Here is a 27,418-nt window from a genome sequence, read left to right as displayed (position 1 = left end):
TGCTGCTGCAAAAATACAAATTTCATGACACACATGCACACACAAGGACTCAAATACTTGCACTAACAGCACTTTGTGCATTACTGTGACATTCTGGTGCTGCTGCAACTTATTTTCTGCTACTTAACCATTTAATACTGTTTTTCTATCACTGTCTTGTTTTTATCTACCGCTTTATTTAATTGCCTTAGAGGAAGCTAAACAGAGTTTCATTGTATCTATGTATAATGACAATAAAGATCATTCATCATTCATCATTCATCACTCATCATCATGTGAGTGATGATAAACCCATTTCTGATACGGGTCTCTATTGTGGACTGAGAGTGGGAAGGGGGCAGGGAGAAGGGAATCATGGTTGGGGAAAGGGGAATAGAGAGGGAAGTACCAGAGATAAATAAATATATTGATAAATAAACCAGCTGTTTGGAATCAAATGACCTTGCCTGGTGTCTCAGGACTGGGTATGTCTGCACCTACACCCTCCCCCTCACACTTGCATTCTTTCTCTGCTCCCTCCACGGCACTCCACCCTCACCATTTCCAACATTCTTTGGGAATGGCAGATTTACAAGTTCGATTTCAGCTCCAAGTTGACAAATACAGTACTGTGTAATGAACTGTATACGGTAAAAGACAAGTCTTTCACTGTCACCCTCAGCACAGATGCACCACAAACCTGCAAGAAAATGAATCTCAGGGTAGTATTGGTGACATATATGCAATTTAATAATAAATTTTACTTTGAACTTTACATGTGATGATAATAACCAATTCCAGAAGTTTGACTGATGGTGTTTCTTCAAGGTTCCAGTAGATGGCGATGTCTGGCAACCCTGCCACATTCACCTACAGAGTATAAAAGAATGAAGGTCAAATCAAGTGATTTGAATTGACTTTATTGCTTACATCTTTCATATCTATGAGGAGTAAAAATCTTTGTTACAAATCTGTCTAAATGTGCAATTTATAGTCATTTATAATAAATATTATGTACAACAGGATAGTCAATATAACATAGAAATACAGTTGCATCAGCGTGAGTTAATCAGTCTGATGGCCTGGTGGGAGAAGCTGTCCCGGAGCCTGTTGGTCCTGGCTTTTATGCTGCGGTACCGTTTCCTGGATGATAGCAGCTGGAACAGTTTGTGGTTGGAGTGACTCGGGCCCCCAGTGACACACCTGTCTTTGTAAATGTCCTGAATAGTGGGAAGCTCACAACTACAGATGCACTGGGCTGTCCGCACCACTCTCTGCAGAGTCCTGCGCTTGAGGGAAGTACAGTTCCCATACCAGGCAGTGATGCAGCCAGTCAGGATGCTCTCAATTGCGTCCCTGTAGAAGGTTCTTAGGAGTATATTGATTCATAGTTGTATTATTTATTAAGAGGAGATCCAGGAGCTGAACACAAAGCTAGTTATGCTGCACGGAATACTGCATTCAGTTCTGGCTACCCCGTTAAAGGGAGGACGTGGACACTTTGGAGAGGCTTACCAGGACATAGCCCAGTTTAGACAGCACGTGCTATAACGACAGGTTAGACAAACTTGAATTAGATCAGAACATAGAGCACTACATCACAGTACAGGCTCTTCAGCCCCCAATGCTGCGCCAACCTTTTAACCCTCACCAAGATCAAACTAACTTTTCCTTCCCACGTGGCCTTCCAATTTTCCTTCATCCACATGCCTGTCTAAGAGTCCCTAAAATGTCCCTTGCGGATCTGCCGCCACCGGGACGTGCCTCCCACACACCTACCACCCTCTGTCATCTTTATCGCCCTTTCTCTGGAGCAGCGGAGGCTGAGGGGAGATCTGGTAGAGGTTTATAAGATTATGAGAGGCAGACAGTATCGTTCTCCCAAGGTTGGAATATCCAATACCAGGGCGCATATTTTTAAGGTGAGGGGCTGAGTTCAAAGGAGATCATCTGCACCCCTTTCTGCACTTCTGAATGGGATATATCTGCTCAGGATGCAAGGAATTCCAAACAACACACTCCCAACCACATGGCCCCACTGTATTACAGAAGCATTAAGATTATCATTCAGCCATTATGAGCTCCAAGTAATATTGGTCAGGTTAGGCAGAGTATTACCTAGTTAATCTTGAGCAGAGGGATCTCGGGGCCCAAATACATAATCCCTGAAAGTGGCCACACATGGTGGTTAAGAAGGCATATGGCCTGTTGAGGGATTGAGCTCAAAAGTCAGGACGTTATGTTCTAGATTTATTAAACTAGTTAGGCAGCATCTGGAGGATAGTGTACGGTTCTGGTCATCCCTACTATATGTTGAGGTTATGGAGAAGAGGTTTACCTGGATGCTGCCTGGATTGGAGGGTGTGTGTTATAATGAGAGGCTGGACAAACTTGTGCTGTTTTCTCTGGAGCAGTGCAGGCTGAGAGGAGATCTGGTAGAGGTTTATAAGATTATGGGATGCATAGATAGGCAGACAGACAGTATCTTTTTCACAGGGTTGAAATACTTAATACCGGGGTCATATATATAAGGTTGTGGGGGGGAGTTCAAAAGAGGTGTGCGGGGCAGAGAGAGTGGTGGATGCCTGGAACGTGATGCAGAGGGTGGGGGCGGATAAAATATGACAGAGGTGTTCAAGAGGCTCTTAGACAGGCAGATGAATGTGCAGAGAACGGAGAGACACAGGCATTGCGTAGGCGGCAGGGATTAATTTAGTGAGCCATTTGATTACTAATTTCATTAGTTCTGCACAACATAGTGGGCTGAAGCGCCTGTTCCTGTGCTGAATGACAACGTCCTGTACCGAATTTTATGTCTTCGCACTATACCGCTACCATGAGTAACAAAAGTCATATAATCTCAGTCAGTGGTAATAAACTCAATTCTGACACTGATTCCTGTACAACTCTCTTTTGTGGCCTCCCACAGAGAAACTGGCAGCACATGTTTGTAATCGCCAATGGTGACTAATGACACCTAATCACTTCGGCCTGCACATGGTTTATATCCGTCCATTTTAGAATAGAATAGAACTTCACTGTCATTGCTCAGGACCATGATATTCTACACACTCGGGTGCTTGTCTAAGAACTCTTAAGTGCCTCAATCATATCAGCCTCTGCCTTCACCCGGGCAGTGCATTCCAGGCACCCACCATTCTCGGTGTTAAAAAAACCTTCCCCTCTCACCTTAAATGCATGCCCTCTGTTAGATATATTGACCCTGGGAAAAAATACCAGATGTCTGCTCCGTCTATGAGTCACATCATTTTATAAACTCCTGTCAGGTCTCCTCGCAGCCTCCACCATACTGACCGCTGGTTCTGGACTCAATCCAACAAGCTGGAAGCACCCGGCAGATTCATATTCTGTATCAGTGACCTTGAACACACTCACACACACCTACACACTCACTCACTCAGACACACACTCACACACACACACTCAGACACACACACACACACTCACTCACTCAGACACACTCTCACACACACACACTCACTCAGACACACACACACACTCAAACACACCTACACACTCACTCACTCAGACACACACACACACACACTCACTCACTCAGACACACTCACACACACTCACTCAGACACACACTCACCTACACACTCACTCACTCAGACACACACACACTCACTCACTCAGACACACACACACACACTCACTCACTCAGACACACTCTCACACACACACACTCACTCAGACACACACACACACTCAAACACACCTACACACTCACTCACTCAGACACACTCTCACACTCACTCACTCAGACACACTCTCACACACACCTACACACTCACTCACTCACTCAGACACATACACACTCACACTCACACACACCTACACACTCACTCAGCCACACTCTCACACTCACTCACTCAGACACACACACTCACTCACTCACTCAGACACACTCTCACACACACACACTCAGACACACACTCACACTCACACACACCTACACACTCACTCACAGACACATACACACACTCACTCACTCACTCAGACACACTCTCACACACACACTCACTCACAGACACATACACACACTCACACACACACTCACTCACTGTCTCTCTCCATTCTTTCTTCTCTCTCCTTCCTTCTCTCCCCTCTCTTCTCCTCTCTCTCCCCCCATTCTCCCACCCTTCTCACTCGCTCCCCCTTCTTTGTCTCTCTGTCTCTCTCCTCTCTCTCCACCTATTCTCTCACTCCTCCCTCTCTCCACCCTCTTTCTCTGTCTCTACCTCTCCCCTCTCTCCCCCAACTTCTCTCTCTGTCTCTTTCACTCTCTCTCTCCCCCTTTCTTTCTCCTTCTGCCTCTCTTTATCTCTATCCCTCCCCTCTCTTGCTTTCTCTCTCTCCCCCTTCTCTCTCTCTCTCTCTATTTCTATCCCTCTCTCTCCCCCCTCTCTTTCTCTCCCTCTGTCTTTCTATTTCTATCTCTACCTCTCTCCTCCTCTCCTCTCGCTCTCTATCTCTTCCCCTCTCTCTCCCTGTCTCTATTTCAGTCTCTCTCCCCCCTCTCTCCCTCTCTGTATTGCTGCACCTCCCCTACCAGACCCAACATTATCTACATGCTGTCACCTCACCTACACCCCCATCCAGTCAAATCCCAGACTTAATGATCCTGTCAAATCTCCATAACGTTCTTGGAGGAGTTGTTGGTTAGTGGTGCTGTCAGCTCTGCACACTTCCCTCAGGAACAGCAGCCGGAGTAACAGCAGGGGAGAAACATCACTGAGGCAATAAAAAGAAATGATTTTCTTGAACATTTCTGCTTGTTCATTACAGAAGTGTCAGAGATGGGACTATAAACCAATTCAAGGGACTGTCTAGACACATACAATTGGATAATAAGATGTCTTACTCACTTTTCAATTGAGCTAATGTCACCTAATCACTTCTGTCTGTACACGGTCCATATCCCTCTATTCTCTGCATATTCATGTATCTATGAGCCTCTGAAAGATCACAGGAGCTGCACAATATTCAGAATATTTGTTTCTGGGAAGGGGAAAGCAAATGGCTTAAACATTGGTTCCCAATGGCCACCATTTCAACTCAACTTCCCATTCCCCTTCCAACTTGTCTGTCCATGTCCTCCTCTGCTGCCACAATAAGGCCACACTCAGACCAGAGGAGCAACTTCTCATATTATGACCGGGTAGTCTACAAACTGATGACAAAATCTGCAGTTCCTCCAACTTCCTTCATCTTCTCTTTTTCCTTTCCCCTTCTGGCTCCCCTCTCACCTCTTTGCTTCTCCTCACCTGCCCATCACCTCCTTTTGGTTCCCCTCCTTCCCTTTCTCCCATAGTCCACTTTCTTCTCCTTAACCTTATGTCAGTACCTCTGGTTGAACTCTGTCTTTGTGTGTTTTCCCCTAGCTGTCAGTCTGTGGTTTTGTATTGCCATGTGCTCCCATCCCTGCTCCTGCTCCTGTTCTACTCCGGCCCCTGTATCACTGAGTACTCCATCTCTCACCTGTTTCTCAATTATTACCTGTATTGCTGCCACCTGTGTCTCATGGTGCTCCACCTATCATCTGCGTCTCTGTTTATTGCTCAGTGTATTTCAGTCCTGTGTTTTCACCAGTTTGTGCCAGTGAGTTTTCCTGAGCCCTTCCAGCATTTGTATCTGTACGTCTGAATATTGACTCTGCCTGTTTCCTGATTCTGGTTTCTGGATTTCTCTGGATGTTTTGATCTCTGAATGAACTTTGATGCTGACTCTGTTTGCACCTCGGGATTTGTGACTCAATTAGTATCACCGTGTGCACAGTACTGGGTCTGCGATTGGATCCCTGCTCCAGTGCCCTGACACCTTGTCCTTATCACAGGACAATTTAAACTGACCGATTAACCAACCAACCGGTATGTCTTTGGAATGTGGGAGGAAACCAGACCACACAGAGGAAACCTACATGTTCACAGGGAAGACGTACAAACTCCTTGCAAATAACACTGGAACTGAGCTTCAAACTCTGACACCCTACTCTGTAATAGTGTTGTGTTACTGTGGTGCCCACTGTTTGCACAATTTGCCCTTGCACACTGGATGTTTGCCAGTCTGTGTTATGTATGGATTTTCCTGGATTCCATCATTTTCCAGTGGGTGCCTGCAAGAAAATGGATATCCAGGCATCAATTAAGCAAATGAGAGACACCGATTGTGTGGGTAGCCAGAGGCTTTTTCCCAGGGCTGAAATGGCTAATGTGAGGGGGCATAGTATTAAGGTGCTTGGAAATGGGTATAGAGGGGGTGTTGGGGTAAGTTTTTCACAGAGTGGGGGGTGTGTGGAACGCATTGCCAGCAATGATGGTAGACATGGATACAATAGGGTCTTTTAAGAGCCTCTTAGATAGGTACATGGAGCTTAGAAAAATAGAGGGCCATGGGGCAGGGTAATTCTAGGCAGTTTCTAGAGTAGGTTACATGGTCAGCACAACATTGTGGGCTGAAGGGCCTGTAATGTGCTGTAGATTTCTATGTTCTAAGGTTGTACATGGTATGCCTACAGTACTTTGATAATAAATTTACTTTGAACATCTGATCATTCTCCAACGTCCATCCTACTTTCCTCCAACCTTCGAAGTTGGGAGTAAGTTCATTGTCAGAGTGCTTCTGTGCCACCATACGCAACTCTGAGATTCATTTCCCTGCCGGCATTTACAGGGATTAAAAGAAACATAATGGAATTGTATTAACATCTTTTTAAAAAGACTGACAAATGTCCAATGAGCAAAAGAAGACAAACTGTGTAAATAAAAATAATGCTGAGAATGTGAGTTGTAAAGAGTCCTTGATGGTGAGTCTGGAGGTTATAGCATCAGTTCAGAGTTGAGGTGAGAAGTTAAGTGGTTCAGGATCCTGATGGTTGTTGAGTGACAACTGTTCCTGGGCTTGTGGTGTGGGACCTATGGCTGTCCGTAAGGAGTTTGGACGTTCTCCCCATAACCACATGGGTTTTCTTCCAGCTGCTCCAGTTTCCTCCCAGAGTCCAAAGATGTACCGGCTGATAGGTTAATTGGTCATTGTGAATTGTCCCATGATTAGATTGGGGTTAGACCGTGGTCACTGGGCAGTGCAGCTCAAAGGGCCAGGAGAGCCTGTAGCTTAGCAAAAACCAAATCTCCTGCCCAGTGGTAGTGGTGAGAAGCGAGCATAGCCTGGAGGGCGGGAGGCCTTAATGATGGTTGTTGCTTTCTTGTAAACGTATGCATTGGTGCAGAGCTTTGAATGAGATGGACTGGACTGTGTCCAGTACTTTCTGTAAACTTTTCCATCCGTGTCCACCTCTTTCTGTAAATATTATTGTTCCTTTCCACTTCTTTCTCCCTTTAACATGCTCCAGAAAAGCTATTATTTGACCAAGTTTTCAATCACCACATATTTCCTACAATGTCCCAATGGCAAAGTTTGCCTCTTTCCTGTTTAGTAAGTGCTATGGGGAAACTTTGCAATGTTAAGGGTGTTAGCTAAGTTCAAATTGTCCAGAACAGGGAACGTCAGTAAGCTGGAGGAGGAAGTGGAAAAGATTCCGGAGGGTATTGCAGGACCACATGGTGCGTTGCCTCCCAGGTGCCAGGGAACGGGATGTCTCGGATTGGGTGCAGAGTATTCTGTAAGGAGAGGGTGAACAGCCAGGAGTCTTAGTGCATGTCGGTACTAATGACATAGGTAGAAAAGGGAGGAGATCCCGAAGAGAGAATTCAGCTGAAAAGCAGGACCTCCAGGGTAGTCATCTCAGAGTTGCTGCCTGCGCCACGTGCTAATGAGCGCAAGAATAGCATGATCAGGCATGTTAATGCATGGCTGAGAGACTGGTGTAGAGGGCAGGGCTTCAGGTTCCTGGATCATTGGGGCTTCTCCAGGGGGAGGTATGACCTCAGGTACCGACAGGTTACATCTGAAACCAAAAGGGTCCAAATATCCTAGAATTTAATAGAGCTGTTAAGGAGGGTTTAAACTAATTTGGCAGGGGTATAAGAGTGATAAGGCTGGGGGAAACAGAAATAAATCAAAGATAGTGTGCAACAGAGATGATAGAAAGGACAGGCAGGAGATGAAGCACAATCACAGCCTGTGGGTGAGATACAGGGCAATAGAGGTGTGATGCAGTTAAAACAGAAAGCAACAAATACTGGACTGAAAGTGTTGTATTTGAATGCACACAGCATAAGAAATAAAATGGACAATCTTGAAATTCAGCTACAGATTGGCAAGTATGACGTTGTGGTCATCTCTGAAACTTGGCTAAAGGATGGTTGCCATTGGGAGTTGAATGTCCAAGCATATACAGTGTATCAGAAAGATAGGTTAGTAGGCAGAGGGGTGGTGTGGCCCTGTGTATGAGAAATATTATTAAACCATTAGAAAGTGATGACACAGGATCGGAAGGTTTAGAGTCTCTATGGGTTGAGTTAAGAACTGGCGAGGGTAAAGGGACCCTAATGGCAGTTGTACACAGGCCTCCAAACAGCAGCTGGGATGTGGATTACAAATTACAGCAGGAGATAGAAAAGGCGTGTCAGAAGGGCAATGGCATGATAATCATTGGAGATTTTAACATGAAAGTGGATTGGGAAAACCAGGCAGTACTGGACCTCAAGCGAGAAGTTGTAGAATGTCTAAGGGATGGCTTTTTAGAACAGCTTGTTGTTGAGCCCACTAGGGGATCAGCTGTGTAATTCAACACAGGGTGTTGTGCCATGATCCGGAGGTGATAAGAGAGCTTAAGGTTTAGGAACCCTTAGGGAACAGTGATATGATATGATATGATATAATATATACATATATATCATATCATATCATACTTCAATATGATCAAGTTCACTTTTAAATTTGTGAAGGAGAAACTAAATGCCAATGTGTTGGTATTTCAGTGGAATAAAGGAAATTACAATGGCATGAGAGGGGAACTGGAAAAGGACACTAGCAGGTTGGCTGAAGTTTCTGTGAAAAATGAGGGAAGACAGGTATATTCCAAATAAAAAGAAATTTTCGAAAGGAAGACGGACACTTCTGTGGCTGACAAGTGAAGTCAGAGCCAAAGAAAAAGCAAAAGAGAGGGCATACAATGAATCCAAAGTTAGTGGGAAGATGGAGGATTGGGAAGCTTTTAAAAACTTGCAGAAGGAAACTAAGAAGGTCATTAGGAAGGAAAAGATGAATTATGAGAGAAAGCTGGTGACTAATATCAAAGAAGATACTAAAAGCTTTTTTTAAGTATATAAAGGGTAAAAGAGAGTTGAGGGTAGATATAGGACCGACAGAAAATGATGCTGGAGATATCGTAATGAGAAACGCAGAGATGGCAGAGGAACTGAATGTGTATTTTGCATCAGTCTTCATGGTGGAAGATATCTGCAGTATACCGGACATTCAACAGTGTCAGGGAAGTGAGGTTTGTGCAGTGAAAATTACGACTGAGAAGGTGCTCAGGAAGCTTAATGGTCTGAGGGTGGATAAATCCCCTGGACCTGATGGAATGCACCCTCAGGTTCTGAAGGAAGTAGCTGGAGAGATTGTGGAGGCATTAACGATGATCTTTCAAGAATTGATAGATTCTGGCATTTTACCAGATGACTGAAAAATTGCAAACATTACTCCGCTATTTAAGAAGGGTGGGAGGCAGCAGAAAGGAAACTATAGACCTGTTAGCCTGACATCAGTGGTTGGGAAGTCGTTGGAATTGATTGTTAGGGATGAGATTACAAAGTAGCTGGAGGCACATGACAAGATAGGCCAAAGCCAGCATGGTTTTCTGAAAGGAAAATCATGCCTGACAAATCTACTGTAATTTTGTGAGGAAATTACAAGCAGTGTAGACAAAGGAGATGTAGTAGATGTGGTGTACTTGGATTTTCAGAAGGCCTTTGACAAGGTGCCACACTTGAGGCTGTTTAGCAAGATAAGAGCCCATGGAATCACAGGGAAGTTACTAGCATGGGTGGAACATTGGCTGATCAGCAGAAAACAGAGAGTGGGAATAAAGGGATCCTATTCTGGCTGGCTGCTGGTTACCAGTGGTGTTGGGACCGCTGCTTTTTATGATGTATGTCAATGATTTGGACTATGGGATTAATGGATTTGTGGCTAAATTTGCTGACGATACAAGGATAGGTGGAGGAACGAGTAGTGTTGAGGAAACAAAGAGTCTGCAGAGAGACTCAGATAGTTTAGGGGAATGAGCAAAGAATTGGCAAATGAAATACAATGTTGGAAAGTGTATGGTCATGCACTTTGGTGGAAGAAGTAAACAGGCAGACTATTATTTAGATGGGGAGAAAATTCAAAATGCAGAGATACAAAGGGACTTAGGAGTCCTTGTGCAGGATACCCTAAAAGTTAACTTCCAGGTTGAGTCGGTGGTGAAGAAGGCAAATGCAATCTTGGCATTCATTTCTAGAGATGTAGAATATAAGAGCAGGGATGTGATGTTGAGGCTCTATAAGGCACTCATGAGACCACACTTGGAGTATTATGTGCAGTTTTGTACTCCTTATTTTAGAAAGAATAAACTGACGTTGGAGAGGGTTCAGAGAAGATTCATGAGAATGATTCCAGGAATGAAAGGGTTACCATATGAGGAACGTCTGGCAGCTCTTGGGCTGTATTCCCTGGAGTTCAGGAGAATGAGGAGGGGTCTCATAGAAACATTCCAAATGTTAAAAGGCCTGAACAGATTAGATAGGGCAAAGTTATTTTCCATGGTAGGGGAGTCTAGGACAAGAGGGCATGATTTCAGGATTGAAGGACGTCCATTTAGAACGGAGGTACAGAGAAATTACTTAGTCACATGGTTTACCCCACAGAGACAGGTACAATTACATTTCAACAGCACTGGGACAGATACATGGATGGGAAAGGTTTTAAGCAGGGGTTCCAAACCTGGCGTCCATGGACACCTCAGTTAATGATAGGGGTCCATGGCATAAAAATAGTTGGAAACCTCTGCTTTAAAGGGATATGGACCAAATATTGGGAAATGGGGCGAGCTCAGATCGGAATCTTGGTCGGCGTAGACTGGTTTCTGTGCTGTGTGACTGAATCAACTCTATCAGCGTTCCACACTTGTCCACTACCTTCATCCTGCTAAAGCTTCATGACTGGGGCAGGACACGGTTTGCCAGAAAAACAAGACCCACATCCCGTCACCCGCCTTCCCTGTAGAATATCCGAGGTGCATTCTGTAATTCAAGCAGATACATCTAGAACGGCAAACAACTGGCCCTGCACCAAGACAGCTCAGTGCTGCCACATTCACAAAGGGTCTGGTGTTACCTTGTGGGCTCTACATTTGGTCCTTAATCTCCCTGCCTTTCTCCACTTAGCATTTGTTCTCCGCTCAGACTCCAAATCAGTGCTTAGAGATCTGGAGCTGCTGTATTTGTCTCTCGATGGTTGACGTACTCCGTCAATATTCAAGGCTTCTCTCTCTCCTTCTCCCTCTCCCTCTCTTCTCTCTTTCTCTCTTTTACTCTCTCTTTCTCTCTCTGCATAATTTCCTCCAGATTTTGCAGTCGATGAGATAGAATCATAGACCACTACATCACAGAAGCAGGCCATTCGGTCTATCTAGTCTGTGCCAAACAGTTATTCTGTCCAGTTCCATTGATCTGCAACTAGACTATAGCCCTCCATACCCGTTCCATCTGTATAATCTTCTAAACTTCCTTTAAATATTGCATCCACTACTTCCACGGGCAAGTCGTTCCATACTCGCATCACCCTCAGAGTGAAAAAGTTCCCCTTTTTCCTGAAACCTCTGACCTTAACCTTTTTCATGCCATGGACCCCTATCATTAACTGAGGGGTCCATGTACCCCAGATTGGGAACCCCTGATCTAAACAAATCCCTGGGGCAGAGAACAGCAGATGCACCAGTATCTGTGAAGAATTTTTACAAACCTCAGCTTTCAATGCTCAGAGTCCCATCTTGCAACCAGTCCCCATCCTTCGAGATTGTCCCACCAGTGGAAACATCTGGGCATCTACCCTGTCATGTCCCTTTGGATTTTATATCTTTCAATATAATTTAATATATCTTTCAATATATGTAGAAGTCAGTTAAAAACTGCTTGGATGCAGTTTAATGCATAAAATGTTCACAGTTCTTGCAACATCCAGCCAATTGAGCATCAATGAAGTAGTTAAGGTCAGCAACTTAAAATTTCTTGGCATTATAATACCAGAGAATTTGTCTGGGACCAGCACAAAACAAAGAAGACACAAAAAATGCCTCTACCTCCTTAAATCTTGGCATAGATACAGAAACTCATAAGAAATAGAAGCAGGAGGAGGCCTGGCCCATCAAGCCTGCTCTGCCATTCAATAAGATCACGGCTGATCTGGCCATGGACTCATCTCCACCTACCTGCCTTTTCCCCATAACCCTAAATTCCCCTACTATGTAAAAATCTATCTAACCTGGTCTCAAATATATTTACAGAGGTGGCCTCTACTGCTTCACTGGGCAGAGAATTCAATAGATTCACCATTCTCTGGGAAAAGCAGTTCCTCTTCATCTCCATCCTAAATCTACTCCCCCAAATCTTGAGGCCTTGTCCCCTACTTCTAGTCTCACCTATCAGTGAAACAATTTTCCTGCCTCTATTTTATCTATCCCTTTCATAATTTTATATGCTTTTATAAGATTTCCTCTCATTCTTCTGAATTCCAGCGAGTACAGTCCCAGGCAACTCAATCTCTCCTCATAGTCTAACCACCTCATCTCTGGAATCAACCTGGTGAACCTCCTCTGCATCGTCTCCAAAGCCAGTATATCCTTCCTCAATTATGGAGACCAGAACTGCACACAGTACTCCAGGTGCGGCCTCACCAGTATCCTGTATAGTTGCAGCATGACCTCCCTGTTCTTGAATTCAATCCCTCTAGCAATGAAGGACAACATTCCTTTTGCCTTCTTGATAGCCTGCTGCACCTGCAAACCAAAGTTTTGGGATTCATGCACAAGCACTTCCAAGTCCCTCTGCACAGCAGCATGTTGCAATATTTTTACCATTTAAATACTAATCTGATCTTCCATTTTTCCTTCCAAAGTGGATGACCTCACATTTACCAACATTGTACTCCATCTGCCAGACCGTTGCCCACTCACTTAACCTATCTATATCCCTCTGCAGACTCTCCGTATCTTCTGCACAATTTGTTTTTCCACTCAATTTAGTATCATCAGAAAACTTAGTTACACCACACTCAGTCCCCTCTTCCAGATTGTTAATGTATATCGTGAATAGTTGCAGTCCCAGCACCGACCCCTGTGGCACAGCACTCACTACTGATTGCCAACCAGAGAAACACCCATGATTCCCAACTCTCTACTTTCTATTGGTTAACCAATCCTCTATCCATACTAATACATCACCCCTAACTCTATGCATCCTTATCTCATAGATAAGTCTTTTATGTGGCACCTTATCCAACATATTCTGGAAATCCAAGTAAATAACATCCTTCTGTTCTACTCTATCAAATGTACTTGTTATATCCTCAAAGAACTCCAGTAAGTTTGTCAAACAGGAACTGCCTTTGCTGAATCCATGTTGCGTCTGCCTGATTGATCCATTCCTTTCCAGATGCCTCGCTATTTCTTCTTTAGAAAAACATAGAAAAATCTACAACACAATATAGGCCCTTTGACCCACAAAGTTATGCTGAACATGTCCCTACCTTAGAAATTACTAGGCTTACCCATAGCCCTCTATTTTTCTAAGCTCCATGTACCTATCCAAAAGTTTCTTAAAAGACCCTATCGTATCAGCCTCCATCACCGTTGCCGGCAGCCCATTCCACACACTCACCACTCTCAGAGTAAAAAACTTACCCCTGACGTCTCCTCTGTACCTCCTCCCAAGTACCTGTGCCCTCTTGTGGCAGCCATTTCAGCTCTGGGAAAAAGCCTCTGACTATCCACATGATCAATGTCTCTCATCACCTTATACACCTCTATCAGGTCACCTCTCATCCTCCGTCGCTCCAAGGAGAAAAAGCCGAGTTCACTCATAAGGCACGCTCCCCAATCCAGGCAACATCCTTGTAAGTTTCCTCTGCACCCTTTCTATGGCTTCCACATCCTTCCTGTAGTGAGGCGACCAGAACTGAGCACAGTACTCCAAGTGGGGTCTGACCAGGGTCCTATATAGCTGCAACATTACCTCTCGGCTCCTAAATTCAATTCCACGATTGATGAAGGCCAATACACCGTACGCCTTCTTAACCACAGAGTCAACCTGCGTAGCTGCTTTGACCATCCTATGGTCTCGGACCCCAAGATCCCTCTGATCCTCCACATTGCCAAGAGTCTTACCATTAATACTATATTCTGCCATCATATTTGATCTACCAAAATGAACCATTTCACACTTATCTGGGTTGAACTCCATCTGCCACTTCTCAGCCCAGTTTTGCATCCTATCGATGTCCTGCTGTAACCTCTGACAGCCCTCCACACTATCCACAACACCCCCAACCTTTGTATCATCAGCAAATTTACTAACCCATCCCTCCACTTCTCCATCCAGGTAATTCATAAAAATCACGAAGCGTAAGGGTCCCAGAACAGATCCATGAGGCACACCACTGGTGACCGACCTCCATGCAGAATCTGACCCGTCTACAACTACTCTTTGCCTTCTGTGGGCAAGCCAGTTCTGGATCCATGAAGCAATGTCCCCTTGGATCCCATGGCTTTTACTTTCTCAATAAGCCTTGCATGGGATACCTTATCAAATGCCTTGCTGAAATCCATATACACTACATCTACTGCTCTTCCTTCATCAATGTGTTTAAATCCTTGTAAACCCTTTCTATTGTTTCCATATCCTTCCTGTAGTGAGGCAACCAGAACTGAGCACAGTACTCCAAGTGGGTTCTGACCAGAGTCCTATATAGCTGCAACATTACCTCTCGGTTCCTAAATTCAACTCCACGTATGACAAAGACCAATACACCGTACGCCTTCTTAACCACAGAGTCAAACTGCGCAGCTGCTTTGACCATCCTATGGTCTCGGACCCCAAGATCCCTCTGATCCTCCACACTGCCAAGAGTCTTACCATTAATACTATATTCTGCCATCATATTTGATCTACCAAGATGGACCACTTCACACTTATCTGGGTTGAACTCCATCTGCCACTTCTTAGCCCAGTTTTGCATCCTATCGATGTCCCACTGTAACCTCTGACAGCCCTCCACACTATCCATAACACCCTCAACCTTTGTGTCATCAACAAACTTACTAACCCACCCCTCCACTTCCTCATCCAGGTCATTTATAAAAATCATGAAGAGTAAGGGTCCCAGAACAGATCCCTGAGGCACACCACTGGTCACTGATCTCCATGAAGAATAGGTTCTTTGTGCATCCAGTTCTGGATCCACAAAGCAATGTCCCCTTGGATCCTATGCCTCCTTACTTTCTCAGTAGGCCTAGCATGGGGTACCTTATCAAACACCTTGCTGAAATCCATATACACTACATCTACTGCTCTTCCTTCATCAATATGTTTAGTCACATTGTCAAAAATTTCAGTCAGGCTTGTAAGGCAGGACCTGCCCTTGACAAAGCCATGCTGACTATTCGTAATCATCTTCTACCTCTCCAAATGTTCATAAATCCTGCCTCTCAGGATCTTCTCCATCAACTTACCAACCACTGAAGTAAGACTCACTGGTCTACAATTTCCTGGGCTATCTCTACTCCCTTTCTTGGATAAGGGAACAACATCCGCAACCCTCCAATCCTCCGGAACCTCTCCCATCCCCATTGATGATGCAAAGATCATCACCAGAGGCTCAGCAACCTCCTCCCTCACCTCCCACAGTAGCCTGGGGTATATCTCATCTGGTCCCAGCGACTTACCCAACTTGATGCTTTCCAAAAGCTCCAGCACATCCTCTTTCTTAAAATCTACATGCTCAAGCTTTTCAGTCTGCTGGAAGTCATCACTACAATCACCAAGATCCTTTTCTATAGTGAATATTGAAGTAAAGTATTCATTAAGTACCTCTGCTATTTCCTCCAGTTCCATACACACTTTTCCACTGTCACACTTGATAGGTCCTATTCTTTCACAACTTATACTGTTGCTCTTCACATACTTGTATAATGCCTTACTGGGTATATAATGCCTTAGGATTTTCCTTAATCCTGCCCACCAAGGCCTTCCCAAATAATCAATATTTGGTAAATTAAAATCTCCCACCACGACAGCTCTATTATTATTACACCTTTCCAGGATCTGTTTCCCTATCTGCTCCTCGATATCACTGTTACTATTGGGCGGGCTATAAAAAACACCCAATAGAGTAATTGATCCCTTACTGTTCCTAACCTCCACCCACAGAGACTCTGTTGACAATCCCTCCATGGCGTCCACCTTTTCTGCGCCGTGACACTCTGATCAACAGTGCCACACCCCCACCTCTTTTGCCTCCCTCCCTGTCCTTTCTGAAATAACTAAAACCCGGCACTTGAAGTAACCATTCCTGTCCCTGAGCCATCCAAGTCTCTGTAATGGCCACCACATCATAGCTCCAAGTACTGATCCATGCTCTCTTATCCACTTTGTTCACAATACTCCCTGCGTTAAAATAGACACATCTCAAACAATTGGTCTGAGCACATCCCTTGTCTATTACCTGCCTATCCTCCCTCACACACTGTCTCCAAGCTTTCTCTATTTGCGAGCCAACCGCCTTCCCCAGTCTCTTCAGTTCGATTCCCCCCCCCCCAACAATTCTAGTTTAAACTCTCCCCAGTAGCCTTAGCAAATCTCCCCTCCAGGATATTGGGCCCCCTGAGATTCAAGTGCAACTCATCCTTTTTTTACAGGTCACACCTGCCCCAGAAGAGATCCCAATGATCCAGAAATCTGAATCCCTGCCCCCTGCTCCAATCCCACAGCCATGCATTTATCCTGCACCTCATCCTATTCCTATACTCATTGTCACGTGAACGGGCAGTAATCCCAAGGTTACTACCTTTACGGTCCTGCTTCTCAACTTCCTACCTAACGCCCTGTAGTTTTTAATGATAGCTTCAAGCATTTTCCCCACTACAGATGTTAAACCAACTGGCCTATAGTTACCTGTCTTTTGCCTACATCCTTTTTCGAACAGCGGCGTGACATTCACCATCTTCCAATCTGTCAGGACCTGCCCAAAGTCCAGAGAATTTTGGTAAATCATCACTAAAGCTTCTACTATAACTTCTGCTGTTTCTTTCACTACCCTGGGATGCTCTTTAGTGATTGAGGTCCTCACCTCCCGTCGCATCCATAACATCCCTCTTCGGCATGTTAGATGTGTTCTCATCATGAATACTGACACAAAATAGTCATTCAAAGCCTCTGCCATTTCCTCATTCCTCATATCAATTCTTGTGGTGCTGCACTTAGTAAATTTATTTATTGATTTATTGGCTTAAAGCAAGGAGTAGGCCCTTCTGGCTCTTCGAGCTGTGCCACAAAGCAACGTCCCAATTTAATCCTTGCCTAGTCACTGGAAAATGTAGGAATCAATGACATAGGAAAACGAGGAAAGAGGTTTTGCTGAGGGAATTTGAGCAGCTGGGGACTAAATTAAAAATTAAAAACGGTGGCAATCTCTGGATTGCTACCTGAACCACGTGCTGCTCAAGTTCCCTCAGCAGAACCTCTTTCCTCATTCTACCTATGTTGTTGATACCTACATGTACCACAACAGCTGGATCTTTCCCCTCCCACTGTAAATTCCTCTGCAGGTCAGATAAGATGTCCCAAACCTGGGCACCATGCAGACAACACAGCCTTCAGGATGTTCTATCATTGTGACAGAAAACTCTGTCTATTCCTCTGACTATACTATCCCCAATTACCACTACATTTCTCTTCTTTACCCCCCCCCCTTGAATGGCTCCCTGAACCACAGTGCCACAGTTATGTTGTTAATCCTTCCTACAGCCCCCACTCTCATCCACACAGGGAGCAAAAATCTCAGACCTGTTGGACAGCTCAGGGGCTGAGGCTCCTCCAGCACTGTCTCCTGGATCCCACCGCCCACCTCACTCACAGTCACACCCTCTTGTCCCCAACCACAGACTGAATTTGAGGGAGCTAATCTGATGGGTGTAACTAACTCCTGAAGCAGAGAATCCAGGTAACTCTCCCCTTCCCTGTTGTACCGCAGTGTTTGAAGCTCAGATTCCAGGCCATCAACTTTGAGCCTGAGTTCAGCACGTCACCTAAAACTTTGACAAATTTCTATAGATACGCTGTGGAAAGTATCTTGAGTGGTTGTATCACAGCCCAGTGTGGAAACAGCAAGGTCCAGGAATTGAAAAGCGTATAAACAGTGATGGACACAGCCCAGTCCACTGAGCACCACATCAGTTTCCTCCCACAGTCCGGTAGGTAGGTTAATTGGTCATTGTAAATTTTCCAGTGACTAGGCAAGGATTAAATTGGGACGTTGCTTTGTGGCACAGCTCGAAGGGTCAGGAGGGCCTATTCCTTGCTTTGAATCAATAAATTAATAAATAAATTTACTAAGTGCACTGCCACAAGAAAGCAGCATTCATCATCAAAATCCCCCACCATCCATGCCATACTCTCTTCTCATTACCGCCACTGGGCAGGAGGTACTGGAGCCAAGGGTCCCACCACCACCAGGTTCATGAACAGTTAATACCCCTCTACCTTCAGGCTCCTGAACCAGTGTGGATCACTTCACTCACCACAACACCACACTCGATTTTTTATTTTCCTACAAATGCTTGAAGAAAATGAATCTCAAAGTAATAAATGGTAACATACGGAATATGCACTTTGATAATAAATTTACTTTGATTTCAGCTGTGATCAAGAAGACTGATTATCTGTGCATAATTATAACGGTGTTGATGTGACCTTACTATGTGCAAATGATCTGCCAAGTTTCATTGGAGGCCTTGGCAGCTACATCTCCTGTGCTAGCACAATAGTCAATCAACTGTAAAATCCTTTATACATGGAAAATGTTATATGAATGCAAGACCTCTTTCCTTCAAACTGCAGCACTTCTGATTGTGCAGCACTCTCTCAGTACCGCACCAAAGACTTTGTGCTTGAGCTTCTGAACTGTCTTCTTTATCAGTCTTTGTGTATAGAATCAGTTCAGAGTGGTGGTGATTGAAGTTATCCATGCAAGTTCAAGAGCCTATCTGTTCTCAGATTTATTAATTTTTATCAAAGGTTCATTTATTATCAAAGCATGCATCCATGTACAGCACTGAAATTTGTCTTCTCCAGATTGCCATGAAACAAAGAAAGATCGTGAAAGTCATTCAGAGAGAAACATCAAACCAACCCCATCATACAAAAAAGAGTGGCATTCGATCACCAACACACCCCCATCCACACAAAATGGAACAGGAACATCAACCCCCCAAATAAACAACCCCTCTGCACACAAAAAACTAACAGAACATCAACCCCCAAACAACCTCCCCTTGCACAACAAAATGGAAAAGGATCTGATGATAATAAAGAGAATATAAAAACCATAAGTCTGAAAAAACCAGTCCTTAAACGCAATAGTCCAATCTATAAATGCAATAGTCCAATCCATAAACACAATAGACCAATCCATAAACGCAACAGTCCAATCCATAAACACAATAGACCAATCCATAAATGCAATAGACCAATCCATAAACACAATAGACCAATCCATAAACACAATAGTCCAATCTATAAATGCAACAGTCCAATCCATAAACACAATACACCAATCCATAAATGCAATAGTCCAATCCATAAACACAATAGACCAATCTATAAATGCAATAGTCCAATCCATAAACACAATAAACTAATCTATAAACACAATAGTCCGATCCATAAACGCAATAGACCAATCCATAAACACAATAGTCCAATCCATAAACATAATAGTCCAATCCATAAACACAATAGACCAATCCATAAATGCAATAGTCCAATCCATAAACACAATAGTCCAATCCATAAACACAATAAACTAATTTATAAACACAATAGTCCGATCCATACACAATAGTCCAATCCATAAATGCAATAGTCCAATCCATAAACACAATAGTCCAATCCATAAACACAATAAACTAATTTATAAACACAATAGTCCGATCCATACACAATAGTCCAATCCATAAATGCAATAGTCCAATCCATAAAGGCAATAATCCAATCCATAAACATAATAGACCAATCCATAAATGCAATAGTCCAATCCATAAATAGACAATAGACAATAGACAATAGGTGCAGAAGTAGACCATTCGGCCCCTCGAGTCTGCACCGCCATTCTGAGATCATGGCTGATCATTCACTATCAATACCCAGTCCCTGCCTTGTCCCCATATCCCTTGATTCCCCTATCCATCAGATATCTATCCAGCTTCTTCTTGAAAGCATCCAGAGAATTGGCCTCCACCGTCTTCCGAGGCAGTGCATTCCACACCTCCACAACTCTCTGGGAGAAGAAGCTCTTCCTCAACTCTGTTTTAAATAACTGACCTCTTATTCTCAATCCATGCCCTCTGGTACTGGACTCTCCCAACATTTGGAACATATTTCCTGCCTCAATCCTATCAAATCCTTTAATTATCTTAAATGTTTCAATCAGATCCCCTCTCAATCTCCTCAATTCCAGCGTGTACAAGCCCAATCTCTCCAATCTCTCTGCGTAAGACAGCCCTGCCATCCCAGGAATCAACCTAGTGAATCTACGCTGCACTTCCTCAATTGCCAGAATGTTCTTCCTTAAACCTGGAGACCAAAACTGTACACAATATTCCAGGTGTGGTCTCACCAGGGCCCTGTACAAATGCAAAGGAACATCCTTGCTCTTGTATTCAATTCCCCTTATAACAAAGGCCAACATTCCATTTGCCCTCTTCACTGCCTATTGCACTTGCTCATTCACCTTCATTGACTGGTGAACTAGGACTCCTAGGTCTCTTTGCATTTCTCCCTTACCTAACTCGACACCGTTCAGACAATACTCTGCTCTCTTGTTCCAGCTTCCAAAGTGGATAACTTCACATTTATTCACATTGAATGACATCTGCCAAGTATCTGCCCACTCACTCAGCCTATCCAAGTCTCCCTGTATTCTCCTAACATCCTCTTCGCATGTCACACTGCCAAATGTAAATGCAATAGTCCAATCCATAAACACAATACACCAATCCATAAATGCAATAGTCCAATCCATAAACACAATAGACCAATCTATAAACACAATAGTCCAATCCATAAACACAATAGACCAATCTGTAAATGCAATAGTCCAATCCATAAACACAATACACCAATCTATAAACACAATAGTCCAATCCATAAACACAATAGACCAATCCATAAACGCAATAGACCAATCCATAAATGCAATAGTCCAATCCATAAACACAATAGACCAATCCATAAACACAATAGACCAATCTGTAAATGCAATAGTCCAATCCATAAACACAATACACCAATCTATAAACACAATAGTCCAATCCATAAACACAATAGACCAATCCATAAACGCAATAGACCAATCCATAAATACAATAGTACAATCCATAAACACAATAGACCAATCTATAAACACAATAGACCAATCTGTAAATGCAATAGTCCAATCCATAAACATAATACACCAATCTATAAATACAATAGTCCAATCCATAAACACAATAGACCAATCCATAAACACAATAGTCCAATCCATAAACACAATAGACCAATCTGTAAATGCAATAGCCCAATCCATAAACACAATAGTCCAATCCATAAATGCAATAGTCCAATCCATAAACACAATAGACCAATCCATAAACACAATAGTCCAATCCATAAACACAATAGTCCATTCCATAAACACAATAGACCAATCTATAAATTCAATAGTCCTATGCATAAATGCAACAGTTCAATCCATAAACACAGAACCATGTTACCATCTTCCAAGATCACCGATATTCATCAAAAGACAGGGACACCACACACTGCAGAAAGGCCTACCCACCCGCCGCAGTGAGCCGCACAGCAATAGCCGCTCACAGACTCCTTCTTGGAAGCAACCGAAATGAAGGCGGTCGGAGCTGAACATCACTCACCTTGATGTCTCAGTCCTCCTCGCCATCTTAAATCAACAATTAATGGATGTTTTAGTCAGGAAATGGAGTCAAACATCAGCTCACATCTCATCCCGAAGTTTCTTTGCGCTGAGGTGGTTGAGGCAAATAGATGAGGGACATTTAGCAGATTCTTACATAGACCCATGGAGGAAAGAAAAATGGAAGGTGATAGGGGAGGATTTAGTTAGTTTGATCTTGGAATAAGTTAAAAGGTTGGCACAACATCATAGGCTGAAATGCCTGTACTGTGCTGTACTGTCCTATATTCTATGTCCTATGTTCTATGTTCTATATTCTATATAAAAAGGAAACTCCCTCACTTACTGGATAAGAGAAGGTGCAGAATAAGAACTGGGCCACCTGCATGATGAGGAGAAGCACTTAGGCCATTAGACCACAAGATATAGGAGCAGAATTTGGCCCTTCGAGTCTGCTCCATTTTTTCATCATGGCTGTTCCAATTTTCTTTTTAGCCCCAATCTCCTGCCTTCTCCGCGTATCCCTTCATGCCTGACCAATCAAGAATCTATCAACTTCTGTCTTAAATATACACAAAGACTTGACCTTCACAGCAGTCTGTGGCAAAGAATTCCACAGATTCACCATTCTCTGACTAAAGAAATTCCTCCTCATCTCAGTTCTAAAAGGATGCCTCTCTATTCTGAAGCTGTGTCCTCTGGTCTTAAACTCTCCCACCATAGTAAACATCCTCTCCACATCCACTCTATCAAGGCCTTTCTCCATTTGATAGGTTTCAATGAGGCCACCCCGCATTCCTCGAAATTCTAGTGAATACAGGCCCAGAGCCATCAAACGCTCTTCATGTGACAAGCCATTCATTCCTGGAAACATTTCTGTGAATCTCCGTTGAACCCTCTCCAGTTTCAGCACATCCTTTCTAAGATAAGGGGCCCAAAACTGCTCATGCTACTCCAAGTGAGGCCTCTCCAGGGATTCATAAAATTTCAACATTGTATCTTTGCTTTTATATTCTAGTCCTCTTGAAATTAATGCTAACGTTGCATTTTCCTACCTCACCACAGACTCAACCAGCAAATTAACCTTTAGGGAATTCTGCTCAAGGACTCCCAAGATCCTTTGCTTCTCAGTGTTTTTGTATTTTCTCTCTATTTGGAAAATAGTCAACCCTTTCATTTCTTCAACCAAAGTGCATGATCATACACTTCCCAACAATGTATTCCATCTGCCATTCATTTACCCATTCTCCTAATCTTCCTTTTGTAGCCTCTCTACTTCCTCAAAACTACTTGCCTCTCCAGCTATCTTCATATCGTCTGTATATTTTGCATCAAAGCTATCAATTTCATCATCTGGATCATTGACATATATCGTAAAAAGAATCGGTTCCAACTCAGATCCCTGTGGAACACCACCAGTCACCAGCAGCCAATCAGAAAAGGCTCTCTTTATTCCCATTCTTTTCCTCCTGACAATCAGCCAATGCTCTATCCATGCTAGAATCTTTCCTGTATATCATGGGCTTGTAGCTTGTTAAGCAGCTTTGTCAAAGGCCTTCTGAAAATCCAAGTATACAACATCTATCAAGTCTCCTTTGTCTATCCTGCTTGTTACTTCTACAAAGAATTCCAACAGATTTGTCAGGCAAGATTTTCCCTTCAGGAAACCATGCTGTCTACAGTCCGTTTTATCAAGTGCCTCCAAGAACCATGAGACCTCATCCTTAATCATCAACCCCAACATCTTCCCAACCACTGAGGTCAGACTAACTGGCCTGTAGTTTCCTTTCTTCTACCTCTCTCCCTTCTTGAAGAGTGGAGTAACATTTGCAATTCTCCAGTCTTCCAGAACCATTCCAGAATCTAGTGGTTCTTGAGAGATCTTTTTCAGAACTCTGGGGTGTACATCATCTGGTCCAGGTGACTTATCTACCTTCAGACCTTTCAGTTTCCCAAGAACCTTTTTTCTAGTTATGGTAACTTCACACACTTCATGCCCCCTGACACCTGACTCCACCATACTGCTAGTGTCTTCCACAGTGAAGACTGATACAAAATGCTTATTCAGTTTGTCCCTCATTACTGCCTCTCCAGTATCATTTTCCAGTGGTCCAACATCCACTCTCACCTCTCTTTTACACTTTAAGTAACAGAAGAAACTTCCACAGACAAAGGGTCTTGAAAGCGAATTACTGCTGCAGAATCTGAAAACAAAAGATGGGAGATGCTGAAAACTTAGAAATAAAATTTGGAAACATTCAAATGGTCAGGCAGCATCTGCGGGGAGAGAGCTAGGTGTAAGATAAAGGGAGAGATGAGTGGTATAGATAGGGTAAATGGAGGCAGTTTTTTTTCACTGAGGTGGGGTGAGACTACAACTGGAGGTCATGCATGGGGTAAGGGGGGAAGGTGAAATATTTAAGGGGAACCTGAGAGGGAACTTCTTCACTCAGAGACTGTGCAAGAGTGGAACAAGCTACCAGTGGAAGTTGATTTATTGAGATACAGTGTGGAATGGGTCCTTCTGGCCTTTTGAGCTGCAGCACCCAGCAACCCCCGATTTAATCCTAGCCTAATCACAGGACAATTCATAATGACTAATTAACCTACCAACTGGTTCGTCTTTGGAATGTGGGAAATTTGGATAGGTATACGGTTGGGAGGGGTATGGAGTCCAGGTACAGGTTGATGGAACTGGGCAGAATAAGAGTTCAGCCTGCTTTTCTTCTGTAGTCTATGACTCTATGGAGTGACCTTTCATCTGATTACTTTTTTAATGTTCCAAGTTGTCGACCCATGATCAGAATTCAACAGGATTTATGATCAATCTTATTAAAGTTGTGAAGTCTATGGAATTCAGCACTTTTATTCTTGTCGATCAAGGCTGTGAAGTGGTTACAAGCCAAGGCATCCTGCAGAAAGGATCTTTGTAGTTAAGTGCCACTTGACAGCACTATCAATAACGTCTTCCATATTTAGCTGATAAATGAGAGAGGGAAGACCAGATGATAATTAACGAGGCTGGATCTGTCCCTCAGACATGACCTGTCAGACAACGTGCAGAGTCATAGAGTCATGGAGCACTACAGCGCAGAAACAGGCCCTTCAGCCCATCTAGTCTGTGACAAACTATTAACCCTTTGACTTGCACCTGGACCACACCCCTCCCATCCATGCACTTATCAAAATTTCTCTTAAATGTTGAAATCGACTGTGCATCCACCACTTCCCCTGGCAACTCGTTTCACACTCTTACCACCCTCTGAGTGAAGAAGATACTCAGACCTTTTCACAGATAAGAAAGGTGTAAGGCAAGGGTTCCCAACCTTTTTTAACCCATGGACCATTACCATTAAGCAAGTGGACCATGGACCCCAGGTTGGGAACTCCTGGTTTAAAAGAATATGGGCACGATGCAGGCAGATAGGACCAGCTCAGATCAGCAAGTTGTTCAGGGCGAAGGATCTGTATAACTCTATGACAAATCTCTGCTCTCTGGAGTAGATGCCAATGTGTTAACTGTACTGGAACAGCTTGGCTAGAAGCTGCATAAATTGTCAGCACTGCAGCTAGTGTGCAGAGTGGCCCCTCAGTTTCTGGCAGTGCTGTCTATGATCTTCAGAACTGGAATCAGGTTCAATATCACAAACAGATTTAGTGAAACTTGGTTTTGTAGTAGCAGTACATTGTAATACATAAAGAATACAAGTTGCAATAAGAAATAAATAGAGATAGATGTAGACAGATACACAGCTAGATAGACAGATGGATGAATAGGTAAATAGATAGATGATGAATAGAGAGATAAACCGATAGAGGCAAATAGACAGCTAGATAGGTAGACAGATAAACAGACAGACAGATGGATAGATAGATAAATAGATAGACAGAGAGAGAGCAAAATAGTGAGGTAGCATTCATGGGTTCGTAGGCAGTTGAATCCACAGAGGGACTGATGACTGGTGTGCCAACACTGAGTGCTCTAAATCCGTCCAAATGTAACACATACATGCTTCTCACCGTCTCAAAGATGTTCACTTTTCCAATTCTTCCATCCAATGTGCCGGATCTTCCTCTATCCACACTGATAAACTCCATCCCACCCAATGCGTCTGCCTATGCCCCTCTGCAGGCACAGCATCCTCTTCCCTTTCCCAGTGGACGGGGAATTTGGTTAAGATACTGAAAAGAGAGATCTGCTCTGATTACTAATCCAGTGACAATCCAGGGACAGGGTAACATAGCATGCATATCACTGGCTCAATAATCGAAAAGACTTGAGTAAAGATCCATAGATGAGAGTTCAAAGCCGCCGTGATAACAAAGGACCTCTAATTCAATTAGATAAATCTGAAACAAAAGTCTAGCATTAGTTGTGATTAACAGGGAACAAATGAGTTGCTGTTGAGGCTCATCTGATAAACTAATATCCTTCATGAAAGGAGGAAAATCAAACAAATTTACAGTGCAAATCAAAGCCATTGGAATTAGAGTCAGGTTTAATATCACTAACAAATGTTGCAAAATCTGTTTTTTATATATATGACATGGGCAATCATGGTCCTTCCATCACTATGATTGTTCTTCGCAATTCTACGAAAGTGGTTTACCACTGCCGTCTTCTGGGCAGTGTCTTTACAAGACAGGTGACCCGCGCCATTATCAATACTCTTCAGAGATTGTCTGCCTGGTGTCAGTGGTCACGTAACCAGGATTTGTGATCTGCACCAGCTGCTCGTACGACCATCCACCACCTGCTCCCATGGCTTCACGTAACTCTGATCGGGGGCTAAGCTGGTGCTACACCTTGCCCAAGGGTGGCCTGCAGGCCAGCAGAGGGAAGGAGCACCTTACACCTCCTTAGGTAGAGACTTACCTCCACTCCGTTAACTGATATATAATTATTCATTGGTACATATATAAGATTAAATGAATAGAGCAGAAAGAGAGAAAAACAATGAGGTAAAGTTCATGGGTTCATTGTCCATTCAGGAATCTGATGGAGAAGGGGAAGAAGCTCTTCCTAAAATGCTGTACATCTTCTGGCTCCTGTACCTATTGGCAGCAATGAGAAGAGGGCATGTTCTGGGTGGTGAGGTTCTTAATAATTGATGAGGCATTTTGAGGCATTGCTTTCTGAAAATGTCCTCAATGGTGCGGAGGTTTGTGCCCATGATGGAGCTGACTGAGTTTACACCTCTCTGTAGATATTTCCCCCGATCCTGTGTATTGCCGCCTCCATGCCAGATAACGATGCAACCAACTAGAATGATCTCCGGGATAC

At 43.6% G+C, this 27,418-nt stretch overlaps 1 protein-coding gene across 2 annotated transcripts in view; it reads right to left on the bottom strand.

Moving 5' to 3' along the window:
* Nucleotides 1–296: 296 nt before the first annotated feature.
* Nucleotides 297–27,418, bottom strand: part of LOC132399972 (serine/threonine-protein kinase 3/4) — a 331,476-nt gene continuing 304,354 nt past the window's right edge. Inside the window, exons 11-12 of one of the 2 annotated variants that reach the window (XM_059980968.1) lie at nt 772–849; nt 297–679 (exon numbers count right to left, since the gene is read on the bottom strand). In XM_059980968.1, the coding sequence (XP_059836951.1) occupies nt 569–679; nt 772–849 (189 nt within the window). In that variant the 3' untranslated portion in view covers nt 297–568. Of the gene's footprint in view, nt 680–711; nt 850–27,418 lie in introns of those variants that run through there. The other variant, XM_059980970.1, reaches the window with a different exon arrangement.

The sequence above is a fragment of the Hypanus sabinus genome, chromosome 9, assembly GCF_030144855.1.
Source record: "Hypanus sabinus isolate sHypSab1 chromosome 9, sHypSab1.hap1, whole genome shotgun sequence".
Classification (NCBI taxonomy): domain Eukaryota; kingdom Metazoa; phylum Chordata; class Chondrichthyes; order Myliobatiformes; family Dasyatidae; genus Hypanus; species Hypanus sabinus.
The sequence above is the reverse complement of the archived record's forward strand: the minus strand, read 5'-3'. Positions and strand labels throughout refer to the sequence as shown.